We start from the raw sequence: 25,329 nt of genomic DNA, 5'->3' as shown, positions 1-25,329 counted from the left end.
ACGTACTGAGTTAGGAAACCCTCCTGAATACACCTTACAAAAACAGCTCCTTCCAAACCATCTGCTCAAAGGAGGTTCCAATCGATATTGGGAAAGTTAAAGTCACCCATTACAACAACCCTATTACATTCACACTTTTCCAAAAACTGCCGACCTATGCTTTCTTCAATCTCCCTGCTGCTACTGGGGGGCCTGTAGTAAACCTCTAATGAGGTGACTGCTCCCTTGCTGTTCCTAATTTCCACCCATACTGACTCAGTAGGCAGACCCTCCTCAACAATGTTAACTTCCGTAGCTGTGATACCCTGTGTGATTAGCAGTGCTACACCCCCTCGTCTTTCCCCGCCCCCATTCTTTTTAAATGTTCTAAACCCTGGTACACCCAGCAACCATTCCTGCCCCTGAGAAACCCATGTCTCTGTTATGGCCACAACATCATAGCACCAGGTACTGATCCATGCTCTAAGCTCATCACTTTTTTTCCTGATACTCCTTGCATTAAAGCAAACACACTTTAACTGATCCTTTGGTTCTTTCCCAGGAAATTCCTTCCCACTGGCTGCGCTTCCTCTTGCTGTTGCCTCATCTCCATCAACTCTCACCACCGATATATAGCTCAGGTTCCCACCCCCTGCCATACTAGTTTAAACCCTCCTGAACAACTCGAGCAAACCTTCCACCCAAGACATTGGTCTCCTTCCAGTTCAGGTGCAACCCGTCCTTCATATACAGGTCCCACCTTCCCCAGAAGGCATCACAATTATCTACATATCTGAAGCCCTCCCTCCTACACCAGCTGCGCAGCCATGTGTTAAGCTGCGTCCGCTCTCAGTTCCTTGCCTCGCCATCTCGTGGCACTGGTAGTAAACCCAAGAACACTACTCTGTTCGTCCTGCTCTGCAGCTTCCATCCTAACTCCCTGAAATCACTTTTTATATCCTGGATCGTTTTCCTGGTTATATCATTGGTGCCAATATGTAACACGATTTCTGGCTGTTCGCCCTCCCCTCTCAGAATCTTATACACCCGATTGGAGATGTCCCGGACCTTGGCACCAGGGAGGCAACAAACCTTCCGGGAATCCTGATCCTGACCACAAAATCTCCTGTCAATTTTCCTAACAATCAAGTCTCCTCCCACTAGCGCTTTTCCTCAGTGACATTAGAGCAAGCCGGCTGTGTAGATCCCAACTAAAGGGAGAATTGGAGAAGCAAATCTACTTTGTAGTGAGCAAGTAGCTCATACACATGATGAGCAATTGTGAGGATCCATCAAACAACAATCCTCGCTTGGCATTTTTATGGTGTGAATATTACTCATCACTTTTCGGCACAAGCCTGATGGTGTTTGGGTCTTGCTGCATATGGACTCGGTCTGTTTCCAAGGGAGAGTCCTACTGACTCAAAAGTTAACTCTGTTTCAGTCTCCACATGATGCCAGATCTGGTGAGTTTGTCCAGCATTTTCTGTTTTAATTTCAAACGTCCAATACATGCAGTACTTTATTTATGGTACCATGACAGATTAATTCGTTCCTGTCAGAAACAATCTTAACTATGCAATTTTTTTCATTCATTCATGGGACATGGGCATCACTGGCTGGGCCAGTGTTTATTGCCTGTCCCTAGTTGCCCTTGAGAAGGTGGCGGTGAGCTGCTTTCTTGAACTGCTGCAACCCGTATGCTGTGGGTAGACCCACAATGTCCTCAGGGAGGGAATTCCAGGATTTTGACCCAGAGACTATGAAGGAACAATGAAATATTTCCAAGTCGGGAAAGTGAGTGGCTTGGAGGGGAACTTGCAGGTGGTGGTGTTCCCATGTATCTGCTGCCCTTATCCTTCTAATTGGAAGTTATCGCGGATTTGGAAGGTACTGTCTAAAGATCTTTGGTGAATGTCTGCAGTGCATCTTGTAGATGGTATACACTATTTCTCAGGGTGTTGAAGGGACTGGACATTAAATTAAATTGAATTGAATTTACTGTCACGTGTACTGAGACACAGTGAAAAGTTTTGTCTTGCGAACAATACAGGCAGATCACATAGTTAAATAGCATAGGTAAGTAAATAATAGGTAAACAGCTGCAAAAAAAGACACAGGTACAGGCATATGCTAAGAGTTTGTGAGTCCATTCAGTATTCTAACAAAAGTAGGGTAGAAACCGTTTCAAAACCAGTTGGTATGTGTGTTCAGGCTTCTGTACCTTCTCCTCAATGGTTGTGGTTGTAGTAAAGCATTGCCAGGGTGCGATGGATCATTGAGAATGCTGGCGGCCTTTCCTGGACAGCGAGGCTGGTAGATGGATTCTGTGGATGGAAGGTTGGCCTTTGTGATTGTCCGGGCTGGGTTCACCACTCTCTGTAACTGTCTTCGATCTTGAATGGTACAGTTGCCATACTACAGACAGAATGCTCTTGGTGGCACACCTATAAAAGTTGGCTAGGGTATTCGCTGTCATGCCAAATTTCCTCAGCTGTCTGAGGAAGAGGAGACGTTGGGCCTTTGTAACCAGTGCATCTACATGAAGAACCCAGAAAGCTTGCTGTGGATGACCACTCCCAGGAGCTTGACAGTCTCCACTCATTCCATCTCTGTTAATGTGTAAAGGGGCATGAGTAACATCCTGCTGAAAGTCAATAATGAGTTCCTTGGCTTTTCCAGCATTGAGAGCTAGGTTGTTCTCAGTGTTTCATTTTTCTCGGTCTTCCATCTTCCGAATGTTGTCTGTTTTGTCACCATCTGAGGTTCGACCGACTATAGTGGTGTCATCAGCGAACTTGTAAATGGCATTAGTCTGGTATTTGGTGACGCAGTCATGGGTTTACAGTGAGTACAGTAGGGCTCTGAGTACGCACCCCTGTGGAGCTCCAGTGTTGAGTGTTAATGAGGATGAAATATTGTCCCCAGTCTTCACTGATTGTGGCCTGTGGGTCAGGAAACTGAGGATCCAATTGCAGAGAGTGGGGCTTAGTCCGAGATCACTAAGTTTAGTAATCAGTCTTGTGGGGATAATAGTGTTGAAGGCTGAACTGTAGTCAATGAGTAGGATTCTTATGTAGCTGTTCTTAGTGTCAAGATGTTCTAGGAAGGAGTGAAGGGCAAGTGATATGGCATCTGACGTTGGTCCGATAGACAAATTGGAGTAGGTCAAGAGTAGTGGGGAGGCTGGAGTTGATTAATGCCATGACCAGCCTTTCAAAGCACTTCAGGATCACCAAAGTTAGGGTCATCAGGCGGTAGTCATTGCGACATGCTGCATGAGCCTCATTAGGCACAGGGATAATGTTGGCCTCCTTGAAAAAGGCAGGGACAGTAGCCTGCTGCAGGGAGAGGTTGAAGATGTACGAGAAGACCTCAGTCAGTTGATCTGTGCATGCTCTGAGTGCATGGCCTGGTACTCAGTCTGATCCCATTGCTTTTCTTGGATTCACACGAAGAAAAACTGATCTGACCTCTGATGCAGTGACTGTTGGGATAGGTTTGTCAGGACCTATCAGAAAAGGTGTTACCTCTGCTCAAAGCGAGCATTTGTGGATGTGATACCAATCAACCAGCTGCTTTGTCCTGGATGGTGACAAGTTTGACTGTGTTGTTGGGGCTGCACCCATCTCGGCAGGCAGGGAGTATTCCATCACGCTTATGCCTTGTAGATTATGGACTGGCTTTGGGGAGTCAGTAGGTGAATTACTTGCCTCAGTACTCTGAGCCTCTCACCTGGCCTTGTAGCCATTGTGTTTATGTGGTGAGGCCAGTTGAGTATTTGGTCAATGATAACCCCCAGGATGTGGTGGTTTAGGATTCAGTGATGGCAACACCATTGAATGTCAAGGAGCGGAGGTTAGATTGTTTCTCATTGGAGGTGGTCATTGCCTGGCATTTGTGTGGTGTGAATTTTACTTGTCACTTTTCAAGCCAAGCCTGAATATTGTCCAGATCTTGTTTCATTTGGACATGGATTGCTTCAGTATCCAAGGAGTTGCGATTGGTGCTGAACACTGTAATCATCAGTGGATATTCCTTCTTCTGACTTTATGATGGAGGGAAGTCCATTGATAAAGCAGCTGAAGATGGTTGGGCTGAGGACAGTACCCTGAGCAACTCCTGCTGAGATGTTGCCTCCTGACACCCATTGATTCCCATTTTGCTAGGGCTCCTCGATGCCATACTCAATCAAATGTGGCCTTGATGTCAAGGGCTGTCACTCTCACCTCATGCAGAAAGTGAGAATTGCAGATGCTGGAGACTAGAGTTGAGAGTGTGGCACTGGAAAAGCACAGCAAGTCAGGCAGCATCCGAGGAACAGGATAGTCAACTTTTCAGGCAAAAGCCCTTCATCAGGAATGAGAACAGATTCCTGATTCATAATGAAGGGCTTTTGCCTGAAACATCGACTCTCCTGGTCCTTGGATGCTGCCTGACCTGATGTGCTTTTCTAGCACCACGTCCTCCACTGTTACCTCATGTCCAGAATTCATGTAATATATGCCCATTCATGTGTATAGTGTTGGGTTCGAATTTTGGAAGCTAACAAATGGGGAATGCAGCCAGTGTTTTCACTAAGAAACTTGATTATCTTGATCAGATGGGCCTCTTTTGAATGTAGTCAGCATATTGTTCACATGACTCCCACACTTGCAGGCAGCTCATGGTTTTGGGAGGGCAGTGCTCAGCCATCAACCATGTGCCTGGAAGTGGAGGACTGAACAATATAATGGAATTTGGGGAATGACATTGCATACTTTGAAGAAGGGGTATGGGCAAATGGAGGGCAAATAAAGTCATTCTGAAAACTTATAACTGCCAAATCAGTAAATGATATCTAAAATTTCCTTCCAGTTATTGCTTTATGTTGTACTTGTTCTGACTATGATGTAGTGTCAATAATTAAGATGGCATTAGGGTCTCAAAAACAAAATTGAGTTCTGGCTTACATGGAACAATGGAACTCCTGCCACTTCAGCAGGATGTGGCTGGTTCTTATTTGATTTTCTCCAAATGTAAATCTATCCCTCATGATACATTGCTTATTATGATTATATAATGTTCTTTTGGTGTTGTTTAATACATTTGTTAATCTATTATTTTAAATAGATGTGTGCTTTTAATCAGGTTGAATATTATAGAACCTGAACTTCATTTATCACATTAAAGTTTCCAATTTATCACCATTTTGTTGCAAATACAACTTTGGCTATCCTGAGAACATCTTCACTTTATGCTAATTTCAGCATTGCCCTTTAGAGTTCACACACGCAAATACAGAACCTTGAACTCAACAAAAGACGATATGAATGTGTTCAGTTAACACAGCGAGACACTTGAGTAATGGATCTATAATCTCAGTGCACTGCTGGCAGGGAGGCTTGTCCTATAACAGACAAATATGAGGCCTGTATCCTTGTTTCATTTTCTAAAGAGTAGACAATCTGTCACCAGTAGCTGTCAAGCTTCTGAACTTTTATCTTCTTATATTCTTTAGGGTGAACTGTAATTATGCTGTTTCCTTCATGGATGTAATGCAGAGCACCATGTTGAAAATTCCATAGCAGAAGATGGATACAGACTAAGGAAAATTGATAGAGTATAACTTATAAACACCTTTCACGTATAATTGGCTCATTATAAGGAAATGGAGCCTATTTTCTAGAAAATCTAAAGGTGCAGAAGAAAAATTGGGGCATGTCGAAATTTTTAAAATGAAAGCAAAGAATGCATTATCTGGTTTTACGAATGCTTAATGTATCTGATACTAGTTTGCACTGAATCCACTTATAGCTTTACATTGAGCATCAAATGATTGTTTTAATTTGTAATTTGTTACTGCTGATAGTTCACATTGGAGGAAAGAAGAGACTAATAATTAAAACTGCCTTACTGCAGAGGCTGAGACACCAGGCAGGAGCACCCTGGGTCAGAGTGACACTTGTGTGTGATTTGTGGCAGAATCAGATGAGAAGTCTAGTGAGACTCATCCCGACGTTGGGCACCTCTTGTTCCATTTTTAATGCTTCTGACATACGGCAAGACGAATTCCTTACCAGGGAGCAGTGACTGACCAATTAAGGGGATTATTAGTTGTTAAACATCTTATTAACAGACAAACTCACCTCATTAATATTCAGCTTTCTATCTTACCAAACATGTCATGGAAATGAGAGCAAGTATCTGGTGGGTCCAGCTTACTGCTTTGAGTGACCTCCTGGTTGATGTGACCAAATCACTTCCAATGGCCTGATTCACAGGCACCAGCCACATACTCCCCACGTCCATGGACATTGACATCAAGCTTTTTGTAACTTCTCACCACCATCATGAAACTTCTCCAACACAACGGCAGGTTGCTTAGGAAGTGCAGGCTTGAATGCAGGATGCAACAACAACTTGCATGGAAAGACTGCAGTGAGGACTCTTGGCAGCAGACAAACACACAGCTCATGGATGGATAAGGCTGCATCTCACGGCTGTTCACTTGTGGGCACAGCATTTACTTAGTGCCTACCTGCATGGTCACAGTACCCACTATTTGCCTTTCATGTTGTGCATTAGTATGTTGGCTCTTCAGCCAGAGTTAAAGGCTGTCAGTACACAGTATTGACACAGTCTCTTGTGCAGTCACACAGACAGGCTGCTTGTCAGTAGGGATCTGTCCCATAGGGATTGACATCTTGCTATGCTGTACACCAGGCTATCAATCTATCATTGACAGCAGCAAACTCACTACAGGTACATCTTTATTCAACCAAAATGGCCATATCGGAAACTGGTGCAGCCTATTCCATAATTCATTTGAGGAAGGCTCCTCTCTCAGTCAGGAGCTTTCAATACTGATAGTCACGGCCACAAACTGCACATAATCCGGGGCATTACCACAATCAGTTGTCCACTCAGATGTGTCGCAGTCAGAGGATATCCCTGACAACAGTCTGGGGAGTGGGCAACAGTCAATGCTGTGGGGCCATCACAAGAAGCCGTGAGCTGCACATTGTCAGTGAAGGCCCTTGTCAGCCATGTCTAGGGTCTGCTTGCTGTAATCAGTCAGAGCTCTGGAGCAAATACAGTCAAGAAGGCTAGTCTGTTGATCATTCAGGAGGGCACAAGTAGAGTCTGTAGGGGCAGTGGTGCAATCACTTCAAAACCTGGTAGTGGTACAGGGAAATCTGTCTGCCCAGATGCAGAATTATTTGGCCCATGGAGGACAGAAGGTGGTGGTAGATGGAAAGTATTCAGCCTGGAGCTCGGCGACCAGTGGTGTTCCACAGGGATCAGTTCCGAGATCTCTGCTCTTTGTGAATTTTATAAATGATTTGGATGAGGAAGTGGAAGGGTGGGTTAGTAAGTTTGCCAATGATATGAAGGTTGGTAGAGGGCTGTTGTAGGTTGCAATGGGACATTGACAGAATGCAGAACTGGGCTGATAAGTTCAACCTGGAAAAGTGTGAAATCGTTCACTTTGGAAGTTTGAAGTTGAATGGAGAATACAGGGTTAAAGGCAGGATTCTTGGCAGTGTGGAGAAACACAGCGATCTTGGGGTCCATGTCTATATACCCCACAAAGTTGCCACCCAATTTGATGGGATTTTGGATTAGTGGTGCTGGAAGAGCACAGCAGTTCAGGCAGCATCCAAGGAGCAGCAATTTGATTGGGTTGTTAAGAAGGGGGTATGGTGTGTTGGTTTTCATTAGCAGGGGGATTAAGTTTAAGAGCCGCTACGTTATGCTACAGCTCCAAAAAGCCCTGGTTAGACCACACTTGGAAAATTGTGTTCAGTTCTGGTCACCTCATTATGAGGAAGGATGCAGAAGCTTGAGAGAAGATGCAGAGGAGATTTACCAGGATGCTGCCTGGACTAGAGGGCATGGCTTTTGACAAAAAGGTTAAAGGAGTTAGGGCTTTTCTCATTGGAGCGATGAAGGATGAAAGGTGACTTGATAGAGGTGTACAACATGTTAAGAGGCATAGATGGAGTAGATAGCCAGAGATGTTTTCCTAACAGCAGAAATGTTTACCATGGGGGGGGGGGGGGCATAATTTTAAGGTGATTGGAGGAAGGTTTAGGGGAGTTTTCAGAGGTAGGTTCTTTAAGGAGTGGTGAGTGCATGAAATGCATTGCCACCAATGGAGTAGAGTACAAGACCCATACATTAGGGGCATTTAGGCAACTCTTGGGTTAACACATGGAAGATAGTACAATGAAAGGCGTGTAGATTAGTCTGATCTTAGAGTAGGATAAAAGTTCGGCACAACAAGCCTGTACTGTACTGTACTGTTCTATGTTCTATGGAGTTAAAACTGGGGCAGGAAAACAGAGACCTCTGCAGAGATGGGGACTCCAAGAGCGATAGAGTGAGACTGAAGGTGTTTGGGGTGGTGATACGCATTGGAGGGCATAGTAGCTGAAGCTTGGGAAAGATTATTGGCAGTTGCCACCACTGTGGCTGTTACAGTGTGGGCACAGAAGAGCACAGTGGGCATAACTAAGGTGAAATGCTGAGGTTCAGGGCAGAGGACAGTGGAGGTGAAATTCATTGTGGTGAGAGAGGATTGGGTGGAAACAGGCTGTCAGGGTAGTGTGAGGTCAATGAGTAAATGGGTTGAGGGGTTGGCATGGGTGTACCTGGTAACCAGACAGAGCCCAGTGCTGATGGTGTTCACTGCTACCTGTGTTCTCTGCCATCACTTTCCTTTCTCGAGACGTGAAGTGCTATGAGAAAATGGCTGGGACAATGCCCAGGGTGAGGAGTGTCAGATTGATGGGGGACTCTTATGTGCAGCAAAAATGAAAGTGCTCAAGGGGTTAGATACTGGTAAAAAGTGGTTTCTAACATGCAGTTGGTGCTTTCAAATTGTTGCTAACTTCAACATCATTGAAATGCCAATTATGTTACAAAAGTCCAATGCTGGCCTCAGGCAAACCATTACTCGCATAACTTCCGAGGGTGCATTGGGAGTCACAACCATCTCTTCATCATCTGCCACGTAAATGTAACACTGGTCTGTACTGAATGCAATGAGAAGGGAGAGAAAGGGTGTTGGAAGTTGCTGCAGTATGTGCTAGAGGCATGTCTCACTCTATGATGAAGAGTGCTCAGCCCTCAGTAGCAGGGTAAGCCACTGATGACTGTTTTGAGATCCGATAACCTCTTTTGCTCCTCTGTCCCCATTGTAGGTGATTTTCACTAAGAGGCATGTGCTGAGACATTGGTATTATGGTTTGTCTCGATAGTGCCTGCCTCAGGAGATTCCTGGAGCAACTAGCCACTCAGCGATATCCTCTAATGAACTGTCTTTCCTAGTGCTGGCACCATCTTTAAAAGCCCATTTTACACCCACAGTAGCACCATTTGTCCGGAATTTCCCTGTGCAATTTCTGATACATGCCTGCCCCCTTGAGGACAGACAAAAAGATACTGAACTTGGAGATCCTTCTGGACATGGTGCTGTAGACGTGAATAGTCTTCTACCCCCAAGGACCAGCAATGGAGGCCACAAGACCATGCCAGACTGCTCTGTGTTTGCCAGCTGGGTCAGTATATTCCAAGCCATACGGCGGATGGACCACAGTATAAAAAGCTCAACATATCCACTCAGCCACCGTAAATGCCACACACTTCTCTCCGATACTTAACACTCTCTCTCTGCACTATACTCACCTCTCATCCAAGCTCATGCTCTACCAACTCTCAAAACATCTTTCTTACTCATTCTCACTCACCTCAACCCCCAACAGCACTATCTCTGCATGCCCTCTGTGCTGTCTACTCACTCTCAGGGCACGTCTCCACCTGCACCAACAGTAACAGCAGTGTCACCCACTTTCATCTCCTGTAATACCTGGCTCTCATTTATTCCAGAGGAAAGCAGCTCACCACAGTCAAGAGGTTTAGTGACCAGCCCACATTTTGGTTCCTCACTCTAAATGGGGACACAGTGACCACCCAAAGTTGCTGTCTGAAGGCATCCTAACTCCTGGACTGGTATTGGTGCATGCCCTTGACTTACAGAGCTGGAACCCATGTTCAAAGGCTGAAGTCTGGTGATAACCATGACAAACTTCCTGGCTTCATGGCTGTGATAAATGTCAAGGCAAGACAGAAGTAAAAGGAGCCTGATACCTCCGGTTGAAGGGGAAAAACACTAAAGAGCTGGGCAGGTCAGTGATGCTTTGACCCTCAATTAGACTCAGAGCTCAGGAGTACTATGAGAGCAAGTATGGAGCCCAGAGATGCAGCCTGGTCCGTCCAGGAGCTGGGCGACCCCCGAGTACACAGTGTCCTTTTGGCAACATTAAAGTGACAGATGCCGACACTGCCCAAGGTGCAACGCTGAAGTGAGTGGTTCAGAGATGTATCTTGAGGGTTCCCAGAGTGTGGCTCATCTTGGATGCCCACAGAGTGGCCCTGAGAGAATGGTGCCCAGTGTCCAACATTGTCCATTAGAACAAGCAGTGAATTGAAGTCACCAAGTACCTGCATCACGTTCCATGTCGAGAATTATTGATGTCTAACTTGTTCAGCCCATTTGCCAAGATCAGAAGCTGAGAATTAATTCAAAATAGCAGTGGCGGGGTTGGAAATGTTCGAGCTCTGTGCTGATAACTGTATAAATGAATTTTTTTGTACTTACAAATTAATTTTGATGTACTTAGTTCAGTAGTTTAAATATATTTAACCCACAGAATTATAATAATTAATTACTTCAACTGTATTTAAACAAGTACGTTTAGACCATTATTATGAGACTGATAATGCATGTATGGCTCACCGAGCCAGCCTTTTCTTTGTTTTGTTTCATCATTTCTTTTTTGTATCAAAGTTCACCTTTTCTTCTTTTTTTGTGGCTGGGGTTGAGAAAAGCGGTTCGAGGGCCTGTGGTGGTAGTGGTGGATTGGGATATCCGTTCCTCTTGGCCAGAGTGGCCGTGGCTTTATCGAGGACTGCATGGTCAGGGGGTCTGGTCTGTTCCTCCTGGTTGCAGTTTTAGTGGAGGTAGCATGGTGGGTTCAAGTTTATTCCTGGTGACTGTGGTGGCTTTGGGTGGCGACTAAAATGAACAAAGAACAACAAACAATACAGCACAAGAACAGATCTTTCGGCCCTCCAAGCCTGCACTGACACATTTTGCCTTTCAATACTCGAGTAGTGATGGCCTCAGTGTTAGCACCTTGATGGGTCCAGTTTGACCCTCGTTGGTATAGCAGCACTGCAGTGGTTTGGGTGTCAGCTTTGGCAGTGGCAGTGTAGTGGTTCCGGTCTAGAAATCCTTGCCATGGCGGCCTCAGGGACAGATTCAGTGGTGGTGTCCCCTAGCCATTCCACAAACCCAGGTGCCGCGGAAGAAACAGAAGATGAACTTTGTTCTAAGTTTATCTCAGTTATTTCTTTTTATAATTTCTGTAATTAAAATGGTGCTGAATTGTGGCGACTTACACACATCCCACAATATTTTCGTAAATTCAAGTGACAATATATTGCTACTCTATTCTAATTTACTATGCTATTAATGAAGTGAGTTGAGGCAGTAATAAGCTGTTTAACAAGTTTATATCCCCCTTAATTGGTCACTCACTTTTACCAAGTGAGAAATGGGCCAAGCTGTTCAGAGATGCATAAAAGATGCAGCGAGACCCTGCCATCGAAATAGTCCTTCCTGGACCTTTCGTGTGATTCTGTCACAAATCCTATCAATAGGGCATGTTGTCTAGGCCCCTATAAGATTCTGCCCATTTTTATATTGTATTGATTTCTATCTTTGGATCTAGTAAGAAATAGCTTTTGCCCTGAAGTAGCAACGTCTTCACAACAAAGATCTGACAGATCTTGGCATGCTGATGCCAATGTAAACGTCCCTGTTCTCTGCATTTGATGTTGCTGATCAGCCTCTGCCTTATGTTCCAGTCTGTGACAAACTTCAGAGGAGAGCAATTCATCACAATTATTATGAATGGCAGATTATGGAACAAATATACAGATGTTATCCCACACAGAAAAGAGGACAACCATATGTGCCTGGAGATCTATTGAACTGGACATATTCCAAAAATTGAACTGGAGATGATTGCACTGCTGTTTGCTATTCATGATTATATGTGTAACATCTTATTTGAAACACATTCTGGAGATTTAAATTGATAATGAAACAAACTTAATTTAAACTATCAGCAACTGTATTGATGAACATTTTTGTACTTCCAAATTAATTTTGATGTACATATTCAGCGGTTTAAATATATTTAACCCACAGAACTATAATAATTAATAACTTTGACTGTATTTAAACAAACACATTTAGATGATTATTATTAGACTGATACTGTATGTACATTCATTCATAACAAAGTTTGACAGATGTCTGACTTACTGTTGTAGTGTATGCAGCTTCAGGGTCATCTTCAAGCACTCTAGAAAGACCAAAGTCTGATACTTTACAGACAAGGTTACTATTGACAAGGATATTACGAGCAGCCAAGTCACGGTGTACATAGCCCATGTCAGACAGGTATTTCATGCCAGATGCTATCCCACGAAGCATTCCCACTAGCTGAATGACTGTGAAATGTCCATCATGTTTCTGCATAATACAACATAGAATGATTCATCAAACACAAACAACTTATTTGACTAAATTTTTATGCAATTAATGGTTGAAGCAATTCCATTCTAATTCTTCTGTTGTATTATATGTAATTTTAAGTAACTGTTTAACAATACATAAGGGATTACCAAATCACAACATCATAATAATCATATAGTCAGAATAATTACATAATTTTTCTCTCTAATCCAATGTTCTCCAATCCATTATTAAATTTTTGGAATTTACTCAATACGTTTAGCACATTTCATGATGTGAATACTTAAATTCTTTTTTGGCTATTTTATTCATGTATTTCTTTTTTTATTTTGTTTCTTATTTCCACACACAGAGACTAACATTTTATTTCAAGTGAGAAGATCAATCTGTGCATTTGCATGGCTCAGAAATGCACACCCGCCCCAGAAATGACTTAGAGGGATTTTAATCATTTTACACAGGGTTGGGCTTGCAATGTATTTTTAATGTCACAACAGAATGCATAAGCAGTGTTGAGATGAAGTGGAACAATTAGAAGGCTAATTTCTGTTCATTAATAAACTAGCTAGTTCACAGTGTCATTGAAAGGCCCTAAACTTCACTCTGGCCCAGGTGCTGGAGGTGATTTCCTCGAATTCGAGGAGCAGCAATTACTGTTTTATACGCTGTTGCATTGTTTTGGAATTTTGGAAAAGAAAGTAAAAAAAAAGCAGTTTTAAAAGGGAGAAGAGGAGACAAAGGAAGCACATGGTAAGGACAGTGCGGGAGGGAGAGAGAAAACCTGCACAGTTACTGCCTTTGCTGTTTTTGAATTCATGTGTCGCTGGACATCGGAGTGCATCTGGGAAAATGAACAAACAGTGGAATTCACAACCAATCTTGGAGGAACTGGTTTGGGCGAAGTTCACAACACAGAATCAGATAAGTTAATTGTTGTTTTAAGTCTATCCAAGAGAAAGGCTGCAGTGGTGAGTACAGTGGGTTCTTTCTTGATTATATGTTTTTAGAGATAAGTCTCTTGATTAAATTTAAAGTGTAAGCCACAGCTCTTAATTTAACCTGGTGCAGTGTTTTGTAGAGGAATAAGACAGTGTTATTTTCTGGGTCTGTAGATTGTGAAGGAGCAAAAATGGCCTTTGCAGTGATATGTAAGATCTCAGATCGAGTGGATCGGTTGGAGAGACATATAGAAGCGATGAGGAATTTGCAACAGCAACAGTACGTGATAGATGGCAGTTATAGGAAGGGGGGAAAGTCTCAGATACAGTCACATAGATGGGTTGACTCCAGGAAGGGTAAGAGAGATCAGCACCTAGGGCAGGAGACTTTTGTGGATATGTCCATTTCAAACAGGTATGCTGTTTTGGAAAATGTAGGGGGTGATGGATTCACAGGGGAATGTAGCACAAACAGCCAAGTTCCTGGTATTGAGAATGGCTCTAATGCAACGAGGGGTACATCAGCTTCCAAGAGGTCAATTGTGTTAAGGGATTCTGTAGTCCAAGGTACAGACAGACATTTCTGTGGCCAGCAGAGACAAAGAAAATGGTGTGTTGTTTCCCTGGTGCCAGGATCAAGGAAGTCTCAGAGAGGGTGCAGAATGTTCTCATGGGGGAGAGCGGCCAGCAGGAGGGTCATTGTCCACTTTGGAACCAACTATATAGGAAGGGAAAAGGTTGAGATTCGGAAGGGAGATTACAGAGAGTTAGGCAGAAATTTAAAAAGGAGGTCTTCAAGTGCGACAAGCTAGTGAGGGCAGGAATAGGAGGATACAGCAGATGAATGCATGGCTGAGGAGTTTGTGTATGGGAGAAGGATTCACATTTTTGGATCACTGGAATCTCTTTTGGGGTAGAAGTGACCTCTACAAGAAGGACAGATTGCACCTAAATTGGAAGGGGACTAATATACTGGCAGGGAAATTTGCTACAGCTGCTTGGGGGGATTTAAACTAGTAAGGTGGAGGGGTGGGACCCAGGGAGATAGTGAGGAAAGAGATCGATCTGAGACTGGTACAGTTGAGAACAGAAATGAGTCAAACAGTCAGGGACAAGTTAGGACTAGTAAATTAAACTGCATTTATGTCAATGCAAGGGGCCTAACAGGGAAGGCAGATGAACTCAGGGCATGGTTAGGAACATGGGACTGGGATATCATAGCAATTACGGAAACATGGCTCAGGGATGGGCAGGACTGGCAGCTTAATGTTCCAGGATACAAATGCTACAGGAAGGATAGAAAGGGAGGCAAGAGAGGAGGGGGAGTGGCATTTTTGATAAGGGATAGCATTACAGCTGTGCTGAGGGAGGATATTCCTGGAAATACATCCAGGGAAGTTATTTGGATGGAACTGAGAAATAAGAAAGGGATGACCATCTTTATTGGGATTGTATTATAGACCCTCTAATAGTCAGAGGGAAATTGAGAAACAAACTTGTAAGGAGATCTCAGCTATCTGTAAGAATAATAGGGTAGTTATGGTAGGGGATTTTAACTTTCCAAACATCAACTGCGACTGCCACAGTGTTAAAGGTTTAGATGGAGAGGCATTTCTTAAGTGTGTACAAGACAATTTTCTGATTCAGTATGTGGATGTACCTACTAGAGAAGGTGCAAAACTTGACCTGCTCTTGGGAAATAAGGCAGGGCAAGTGACTGAGCGGTCGTGGGGGTGCACTTTGGGGCCAGCGACCATAATTCTATTCATTTTAAAATCGTGATGGAAAAGGGTAGGCCAGATCTAAACGTTGAAGGTCTAAATTGGAGAGAGGCCAATTTTGACAGTATTAGGCAAGAACTTTTGAAAGCTGATTCGAGGCAGATGTTCACAGGTAAAGGGACGGCTGAAAAATGGGAAGCCTTCAGAAATGAGATAACGAGAATCCAGAGAAAGCATATTCCTGTCAGGGTGAAAAGGAAGGCTGGTAGATATAGGGAATGCTGGATGACTAAAGAAATTGAGTGTTTGGTTAAGGAAAAGAAGGAAGCATATGTCAGGTATAGACAGGATAGATCGAGTGAATCCTTAGAAAAGTATAAGGAAGTAGAAGTATACTTAAGAGGGAAATCAGGAGGGCAAAACGGGGACATGAGAAAACATTGGCAAATAGAATTAAGGAGAATCCAAAGGGCTTTTACAAATATATTAAGGAGAAAAGAGTAACTAGGAAGAGAATAGGGCCCCTCAAAGATCAGCAAAGCAGCCTTTGTGTAGAGCCACAGAAAATGGGGGAGATACTAAATGAATATTTTGCATCAGTACTTACTGTGGAAAAGGATATGGAAGATATAGAATGTAGGGAAATAGATGGTGAAATCTTGCAAAATGTCCAGATTACAGAGGAGGAAGTGCTGGATGTCTTGAAACGGTTATAGGTGGATAAATCCCCAGGACCTGATCAGGTGTACCCGAGAACTTTGTGGGAAGCTAGAGAAATGATTGCTGGGCCTTTTGCTGAGATATTTGTATCATCGATAGTCACAGGTGAGGTGCCAGAAGACTGGAGATTGGCTAACGTGGTGCCACTGTTTATGAAGGGGAGTAAAGACAAGCCAGGGAACTATAGACCAGTGAGCCTGACCTCAGTGGTGGGCAAGTTGTTGGAGGGAATCCTGAGGGGCAGGATGTACGTGTATTTGGAAAGACAAGGACTGATTAGGGATAGTCAACATGGCTTTGTGCGGGGGAAATCATGTCTCACAAACTTGGTTGAGTTTTTTTCAAGAAGTAACAAAGAGGATTGATGAGGGCAGAGCGGTAGATATGATCTATATGGACTTCATTAAGGTGTTCGACAAGGTTCCCAATGGGAGACTGATTAGCAAGGTTAGATCTTATGGAATACAGGGAGAACTAGTCATTTGGATACAAAACTGGCTCAAAAGTAGAAGACAGAGGGTGGTGGTGGAGGGTTGTTTTTTCAGACTGGAGGCCTGTGATTAGTTGAGTTCCAGAAGGATCGGTGCTGGGTCCTCTACTTTTTGTCATTTACATAAATGATTTGGATGTGAGCATAAAAGGTGCAGTTAGTAAGTTTGCGGATGACACCAAAATTGGAGGGGTAGTGGACAGCGAAGAGGGTTAACTCGGATTACAACAGAATCTGGACCAGGTGGGCCAATGGGCTGAGAAGTGGCAGATGGAGTTTAATTCAGATAAATGCGAGGTGCTGCATTTTGGGAAAGCAAATCTTAGCAGGACTTATACACTTGATAGTAAGGTCCTACGGAGTGTTGCTGAACAAAGAGACCTTGGAATTCAGGTTCATAGCTCCTTGAAAGTGGCGTCGCAGGTGAATAGGATAGTGAAGAAGGCGTTTGGTATGCTTTCCTTTATTGGTCAGAGTATTAAGTACAGGAGTTGGGAGGTCATTTTGCGGCTGTACAGGACATTGGTTAGGCCACTGTTGGAATATTGCATGCAATTATTGTCTCCTTCCTATCGGAAAGATGTTGTGAAACTTGAAAGGGTTCAGAAAAGACTTACAAGGATTTTGCCAGGGTTGGAGGTTTTGAGCTACAGGGAGAAGCTGAACAGACTGGGCGTGTTTTCCCTGGAGCTTCGGAAGCTGAGGGGTGACCTTATAGAGGTTTATAAAATTATGAGGGGCATGGATAGGATAAATAGACAAAGTCTTTTCTCTGGGGTCAGGGAGTCCAGAATTTGAGGGCATAGGTTTAGGGTGAGAGGGGGAAGATTTAGAAGAACCCTAAAGGGCAACTTTTTCACACAGAGGGTGGTACGGGTATGGAATGAGCTGCCAGAGGAAGTGGTGGAGGCTGGTACAATTGTAACATTTAAGAGGCATTTGGATGGGTATATGAATAGGAAGAGGTTTGGAGGGATATAGGCCGGGTGCTGGTAGGTGGGACTAGATTGGGTTGGGATATCTGGTCGGCATGGACGGGTTGGACTGAGGGATCTGTTTCCATGCTGTACATCTCTATGACTCTAAATATAGCTGAAAAATTGGAATCAATACTAAGAGTCCTCCAATTCATTACATTTCAAAACATTTAATGCTTTTTCAAAAATGCTAATCATAACATTATTATTATTAAGAGTGTTAAAACGTTAAACATCTGAAATTGATCTATTTTTGTTCGGTTATACATGCAGGGATATGGAAAAAGGTGAGTAATTAGACTTCAGGTAGAGATCAACCATAATCTATGCAATGGCAGAAAAAGTTGTCGATAATGAATAACCTATTCCTGTTCACACAGACCTAATGCTACAGAAACTATTTCTCAGAGCTCCACATGAAAACATCAGCTCAGCTAACCAGAATATACCAAGAGATGAATAATGAGATTGTTCAAAGGTCCTAACATTCTGGCTACATGGTAGTTGCCTGCAAAAGTAACAGAAACATTTGATGGGCGAATTACCCAGTGCCTTGAATTCTCTGAGAAGTTCCCACAATCCACAGTCAGGAAATTTGGAGAGTTCCATGTAATTAACTTAACAGTAAGCCATGAAAAGTTAAAGGAATTAAAATCTATTTCAATACTGGCTAATCATGAAGCTGATTTCTCAATTACTCACCCAGACACCCACATGCCTGGATGACCACTCACAACCTTCCAGCTCCCAGACACTTGACTGCCCCAACATTTGGTTCATTTTACCCTTTCATTCACTTACCTGCTACTTATACCCCTCAACCCTCAGCTATCCTTCACTCAACTATCACCCTAAACCCTCTATGTACTCACATGGCAACAAAACCCTCACCCATCTGGCAACCTATTCTCTTCCCCATCTGCCACCCTAACCTCTCATACACTCATCTGGCACCCTACACCTTTGTGCACTTGGCACCCTAGCCTCTCATCCATCTGGCAAAATATCCCATCACCCACCTGGCAATTAATGCCTCCATTACCTACCAGCCATTACACACTTACCCTCTCTTGGAAGAAAACTGGTCTTGGGAAATTCAAACATTTCACTTACTGAGTGACAACAGTTAATGCCTTAAAAGGGCTGATTCTGAATTGTGCAGATTCCTAATAATTTTCCCATGATAGAGGAAATTAGGGAAGGCTAGATAAGAAGCTTAACCTTAAAAAATCACTACTCGGTACATGATTAATCTTCAATAGGTTAACCATCAGTTGGATCTGTTCCAAATGAAATCAGAAGCTTTGGGCCATTCTTCTCACCTTTTGCTCAAACCTTCTTCTAGTTTTTTATTGTCTCCAAGGAAGAATGTCACCCCATACATTTCCTAGATGCCACTTTCCAATTACTCAATGCACAATTCCAATCCTCAGCACCATCTTTACTCACCTTTATGCCTTCAGGTATAGCTGAAAAGTATTCTTAAAAGATTGCTTCCTCCTCATATCTACATCAATTCCTCAACAGCAGGCAGCAGTGAGGGCTCTTACATGCCCAACTTGTATGTTCATCTCTGAAGAAACCTATGTGGGCTCCACAAAATGGGACCAAGAACACTATCTTCTCCCAGGAAATCAATGTAGCCTGACTAGACACATGAAGAAATTACTCCCTTATTCTTACTGCTTTTGGAATTTCCACTAAGGTTTAGATCATCACAAAGATGGAACAAATATATTTCGTGCAAGATTGTATGATGATCCTTTTATGTGCCATTGCTGGAATGGGGCTTTGTCAATGACAGTGAAAATATAAAATCAGGATACACAGTGCAAATGATTATTATTGTCCATTGAAATTAATGATTCAGATATTATGTCCAGTGTGTACAGCAGTTAGATGAGGTGCCTTGTCAGCTGCTCAGTTATGTAAACCTGCTTAACGAACTTGCAGCAGGGCAAATAGTTACAACACTATTTTTTGTGCTTGTAATGTTAAATTTTTATTGAAAGGAAAACCATCAAACCTATTACATGGGACAAGATCAGAAGTGGGCCTTTCCGTTCACAATAGATAAAGATTGCCCTGTGAAATGGTGGTGTCAATGTTATAAATCAAGGCTGCTACAGTCAGGCTCACTACCAGCCTTAGAGGCCTACATTACTAACAGTAACCAGACATTTGTCTTTAAGGCATTTAATGTGCATCTATGAAAACACTAAATTAATACGTGCATTTGATTACCAATTTCTTAAAGCACATTATTTTAAAGCCACAAAGCTTTAATAATTACATTCATGTGTCACCTCATTTGTTATGTCTTGCAATAAGAAAAATACGACAGTTGAATAATTTGTGCATTTGACAACATGTGGAACAGCACCTAAAAATTTACGTCCAACAAATAATTTATTGTACATATTTTAAGCGTATCAACTGTCTTACCCTCAGAAATGAGTCCAGGGATCCATTTTCCATATATTCAACCACTATCATCACTGGCCGACCTACGGACATGAACAAAAAAATAAGTAGAACATCACATAAAGCACACATTGCTCTGGAGACACGATTATAGGATTGAAAGCTTAAGTGCCAAGAAATTGACCAAACTGCAGACCGATTTACTTAAAAAAAACCTGCTTTAATTATTAGAGAATGTGATACATGGTCAAATATTTGAGATCCTGAGGGGACTTGATCTGGTGACCTTTAAAATAATGTTTCCTCTAGTGGAAGAATTTAGAACCAAGGGTTAGAGTTTAAAAATAAGAGTTCAGACTCTTTGGAATTCCCTTTCTCCAAGGCAATGGATGCAGAATCTTCAACTATTTTTAAGGCAGAGGTAGTTAGATTTTTGATAACCAAGGAGATGAAAGGTTCGTGGGGGTATGATGGAGTGTAGAGTTGAGCTGAAAGTCAGATCAGCCATGATCTGACTCAATGGTAGAGCAGGCTTAAAGGACTGAGTGGCCTTGTTCTTATGCCTTGTTCAAATACTTGAACATTATTAATCAATGAGTTTAACTTGGGCAACAAGCACCACTTCTAACACACTGCCCAAATCCCAGCCACATCACTTTTGGGCTAGGATGTTGGTTCTGATATTGGGGGTGAAAACTGAGGTGAACAGTTGGCTTATTTTGTGCCACTAGTCAGCAAGCTGGTTCCTGGCACTGTCCCACCCATGCCATTCTCATGGAAGCTAGCTCAACATTAGAGCAGCTAACTACCCCCAAGCAGAAGTGGGATTGATAAGACAATTAAGAGGTCAGGTAAGACCAAAGCCAAAGACGTAAAGTCAAAGCAATCAGTGTTGACAAGTTGAACTTAAATATGGAGCAAGAAGGAAATCTAACGCATTGTGAAATGGAATATTCAAGAAGTTGAACAACTTCTGATGTCCTACCTGGAAGGAGTAATCTTTTGAGATGCTCTGTTTAATTAACCAGAATTCATAAGCCATTTGAAACAATAAATTAGAAAATATCTGGAGTTTTCCAGTCAGCTTGCTGCAGCATTGTGGAAATTGAGGCTGCCTCCTGGTGCCATCCTTAACTGTGCACCCACTGCTCATGCACTAACTAATCCCAGCATAATTGAAGTTTGGTGACTACTTTGGACATGGATCAGGGGTCAGACCTTGTAATTGACACAGCACAGTGCAAAGGAAAATCCTGCGTAGGGTATCTGTACAAGGAAGCAATTTTTTTTCCGATAAAATCTCTTGGCTTGGTCCTTCCTAGTGTGGTCCAGGTCTGCCCAATGGTTCATTTCAGATAATGTACTGACTTCCTCATACACTGAATGAACAGGAAAGAAGGAAACAGACAACTAAGAGGCTGCTTTCTTTACAAGATATAATGGAAAACCATTAAGTGGAACCACTTGCAGGCAGGAGCCTAACATTCATCAGTATTTTCTACAATGGATGACCATAAATTTCCAGGACCTATCAATCACAATTTAACATTAATCTCACTGCATGTAAGTGTGAGATCTGCATATCTCTATGCTCTTGTCTAATACTTTATTGGTGAGAAGGATAATCATGTGGTAAGTATACAAGTTTGTACATGTGAGAATGTGGGAACTAGAATAGGCCATTTGGCACCTTGAGCCTGCTCCATCATTTAATAAGATCATGGCTGGTCTGATCTTGCCTGAATTCTACATGTCTGCCTGTTTCCATAGCACCTGATGTTTTTTGCTGTTCAAGAATACTGGTCTTGAATATATTCAATGACATAGCCACTGCTTCGCTCTGACATAAAAGAATTCCGAAGATTTATCACACTCTGAAAAAATACTTCTCTTCATCACGGTCTTCAATAGTCACTGGAATTGACATAACTCCAGAAATCTGAAGGCTAACAATTGACAGCCACTTTTTTTGTTTACTATCTCAAGTATAGCATAAATGATTCTCTGGCAACTTGTATTCAAACCACAAACAAAAACTTCAGAATATGTAATTTTTGAACAGGTTGCTGTGGAAATTATAGAACTGAATCCTGAGTGCACTTGTCCTTCTTTATGTAAAAATATGCACCATATGCTTTAAATAGAGCTATACTTCTTAATATTCACAGCCATCTCTTGCTTGTTAGAAAAAGGCTCAGGTTTTAAGCAGTGCCTTGCATGCATCAAATATTAATGCAATTGACAGTAATTGATAAAGCTCTCCTGATGTCAGATAAATCTGTTGTGTTATATAAGACTTTGAATTCCCTTGTCTCACTTCACTGTGCTATTTCTATGCAATGGTCCATGTACCACCTGCAGCCAACCACAACATAAATGTAATTTGAAAAGCTGCTTGGTAGACCAACATGCTCCAAATAAAGAAAAAGTTTTAAAAAAACTACTGCTTTTAATTAATTGAAATTGGGACATCAATAAGTACACAAGTAGTATTTGGACATCAGCTGTTACATTTTCTTTTGCAGCAAGGGATTTTGGAGTCTAATCTAGGACACAGCAGCTGAAAATAATGTCATTGCAAATGGCATTAAATTCGTATAGATGTCTATTATCCCTTAGGGTAGGGTTTCTTTTACTTTCATCTTTCAGTTCATGCTTATGTTATTAAACAGCTTCTAAGCTTTTATTTCTCTTTATAAATATTATAATCAGTGAAATCTGAGAACTAGCAGGTACTTATCTCCAGTGATAAGAAACATTGCAGAGAAGAAGCAATGCAGTCAGAATGAGGATGATCATACTGTAGAGCACATGGAGGCCAATCCTACTGAGCTCATCTGATAGGAGCTGAGCCCTTTCTCCTCCTTTCCCCACCTCATCTCCCAGCTTCCTCTGCAGCGGCCTCTGCCTTCTACCTACAACATGGCAAAGCTCATCTTAACATCATCTATAAATCAGTCATTCTGCTGCTATACTGACCTCACTGGCTAACCTCCACCTACATTTGATGATCTCTGATCTGACTGCTTATGAAGAACTGTGAATCTCTGCTTCCTGGACCACACTCTGAATGTCATTTGATGTGATTTTACTTCCAATGGGCTATTTTTCCTAATTCAGCAATGCTTAGGTTGTTTTCTGCAACATATGAAAATGGGCATGAATATTATGGTGTAGAAGAATCTAGCAGGTATTTATTACAGTGGACAAATATGTATAAACATTACATGCTCAGGCACATAAATGTCTAGCCTAACCTTAGTTTATTAGATTATATCAGAGAGGCATTGAGCAACATGCTTCCAGCAACATGTTCTGCTTCAAATGATCCCCTGACTAGGGTACAGAATAAGATCTTTACATACTCAGTCATACAATGATGCTATCATGAGCATATCTCTTAAAGGTACACTGACATATTGGCTATGAGACAGAACACAACATCATTCTCATGCTTCTGTATTTACGTTATAATTCTGTTCAATATTTTGTCACTGCCCTGTTTCCTGAATCTTTTCTCACATAGGGTACTATTCCCATCTGTGTGCTGAATTACTTCAGCTGCTAACTCTGATTTCCAAACCTGTTCCTTTCTCAGCCACTACCTCGAAAGCATTCATGTTTCATAGAAAATACAGGAGTCACTTGTATTAAATTCTAATGATGTTGTGCTGGTAAATTGCCTTCCTCAGTTGATCTGTGATAGAGCTCACTGTTGTCAGTTTACAGGCAGACGTAGAATCTTGCTTGTAGATGATGTTATCAAGGACTGGAGTGTCAATGAGGAAGGGGACACAACCATGGCAGGGAGAGCTGCAGTTTCAATGGGATGGTTAAAGGTGGAAGCTGGGAACAGCGGTCACCCTCATGTGGAAAATGGAGGGAAGGCATCAGAGAAGGACAGTGTGATTTACTGTGTTAATATTTGCAGAAAAACTGATCAAAGATTATGCACTAATATCAGCCAGAATTCTAAACCATTCAGTAACAAATTCAAATTAGTGGGTCTTACATCTATTAAAGTAGCTGAAAATGTGTTGCTGGTTAAAGCACAGCAGGTTAGGCAGCATCCAAGGAACAGGAAATTCGACGTTTCGGGCCAGAGCCCTTCATCAGGAAGTAAAGTAACCCTTTTAGATATCAGCAATAATGAGTAGATAAACCGTTAGGACAGAATTCTCCAGCGATCTCTGTGGCTGCCAACAATGGATATCTTTTTTGTTGGCTTCTAGTAATAACTTTTCTATTGAAGCAGATCAACAGCAGTGCTCCCCTATAACACAGAATCACAATCATCAATGCCCCATCCTATTCTTAATTCATTCTTCTCTCTTGGGAATGCCAACAAAGCAAGTAGTCTGAGTTTGGCTTCCTGTGAAGTCTTGAACAGCATCACCAGTTGGTCCCAATTATTTAGACCAGGCCTGTGGAACCATTTATATTTAGTTCTGGATGTAGGTTTGCTCGCTAAATTGGAAGGTTCCTTTTCAAACAAAAATGAACGTTCCAGCTCAGCGAACAAACCTACATCCAGAACCTCAACCTGAGCTACAAATCTTCTCAAAACTCGCTAATTAATATTGAGTGTTGTCATCCTTGTTTCAGTCACCATAGTAATAAACCCGGGATTAGGCAAATGTTATTTTACTATGATAGACATCATTACAGAGACAGAGATGGAGACCCAGGGGGTGGGTTTTCCTCTCCCTCGAGATCCTGAATTGTTCTCCCAGTACACCAATGAGAGTACTTCAGGCACTCCTTAACATTACACTTTTCATAATCTTAGACCACTATACATGTCCCCTAAAGCTTGTTTCCATTATTAATATATCTATACATTCATGTATATATATATACTTTTCCCACTGGCTCATCTCCCCTCAAAAGTCTCTGACTATATTAATTCAAGTGGTCAATTTTCACAAATATATTCTCTGCAGTCTTAGAAGATTGGTAGATCTCCAAGTTGAAAACTGTTGACTTTGTTACTGTTCTTGAGTGTGGTGTCTGAAAGTCATTTCTAGTTTGGAGAGAGCAGTTGTCTTAGATGGGACAAAGAAATAATCTATCTGCAATAAGTAAGGAACATAAACAAGTACGATTACATTCCTCATTGTAGTCAGTACATACAAACTGGTGTGAAGGAGGAGATATTGAGAAGAACAGGTAGTCTTCACTTCAATTTGATAAGGCAGTAGGACGATTTCCTAATCTTCCTTCGACTTGTGATGATGTTGAAGAACTGGAGAATTGCAAATGCTACACCTCTGACAAAAAAAGTGTGAACCTAGTTGCATCAACTGCAGGTTATTCCAACTGCAGTGGCAGGGAAATATATTTCAGGACCCAACTTGCAGAGCAGTTCTGATGAAGGGTCACTCGACACAAAATGCTAACTTTGATTTCTCTCTACAGATGCTGCCAGACTTGCTGAGCTTTTCCCGCAGTTTCTGTTGATATTCTTTTGGTTTTTAAGAGTTTCCTG

General features: G+C 42.2%; 1 protein-coding gene across 3 annotated transcripts in view; it reads right to left on the bottom strand.

Annotated features, from left to right (window-relative positions):
• epha6 (eph receptor A6) overlaps positions 1-25,329 on the bottom strand; it is a 695,738-nt gene that overhangs the window by 35,139 nt on the left and 635,270 nt on the right. For all 3 annotated transcript variants that reach the window (XM_060833528.1, XM_060833529.1, XM_060833530.1), the window contains 2 exons: positions 19,863-19,924; positions 12,359-12,568 (listed from right to left, as the gene is read on the bottom strand). In XM_060833528.1, the coding sequence (XP_060689511.1) occupies positions 12,359-12,568; positions 19,863-19,924 (272 nt within the window). The remainder of the gene's footprint in view (positions 1-12,358; positions 12,569-19,862; positions 19,925-25,329) is intronic.

Source organism: Hemiscyllium ocellatum, chromosome 12, assembly GCF_020745735.1.
Source record: "Hemiscyllium ocellatum isolate sHemOce1 chromosome 12, sHemOce1.pat.X.cur, whole genome shotgun sequence".
NCBI classification, from domain to species: Eukaryota; Metazoa; Chordata; class Chondrichthyes; order Orectolobiformes; family Hemiscylliidae; genus Hemiscyllium; species Hemiscyllium ocellatum.
Note: the sequence above shows the minus strand (reverse complement) of the source record. Positions and strands in the feature narration are given on the sequence as shown.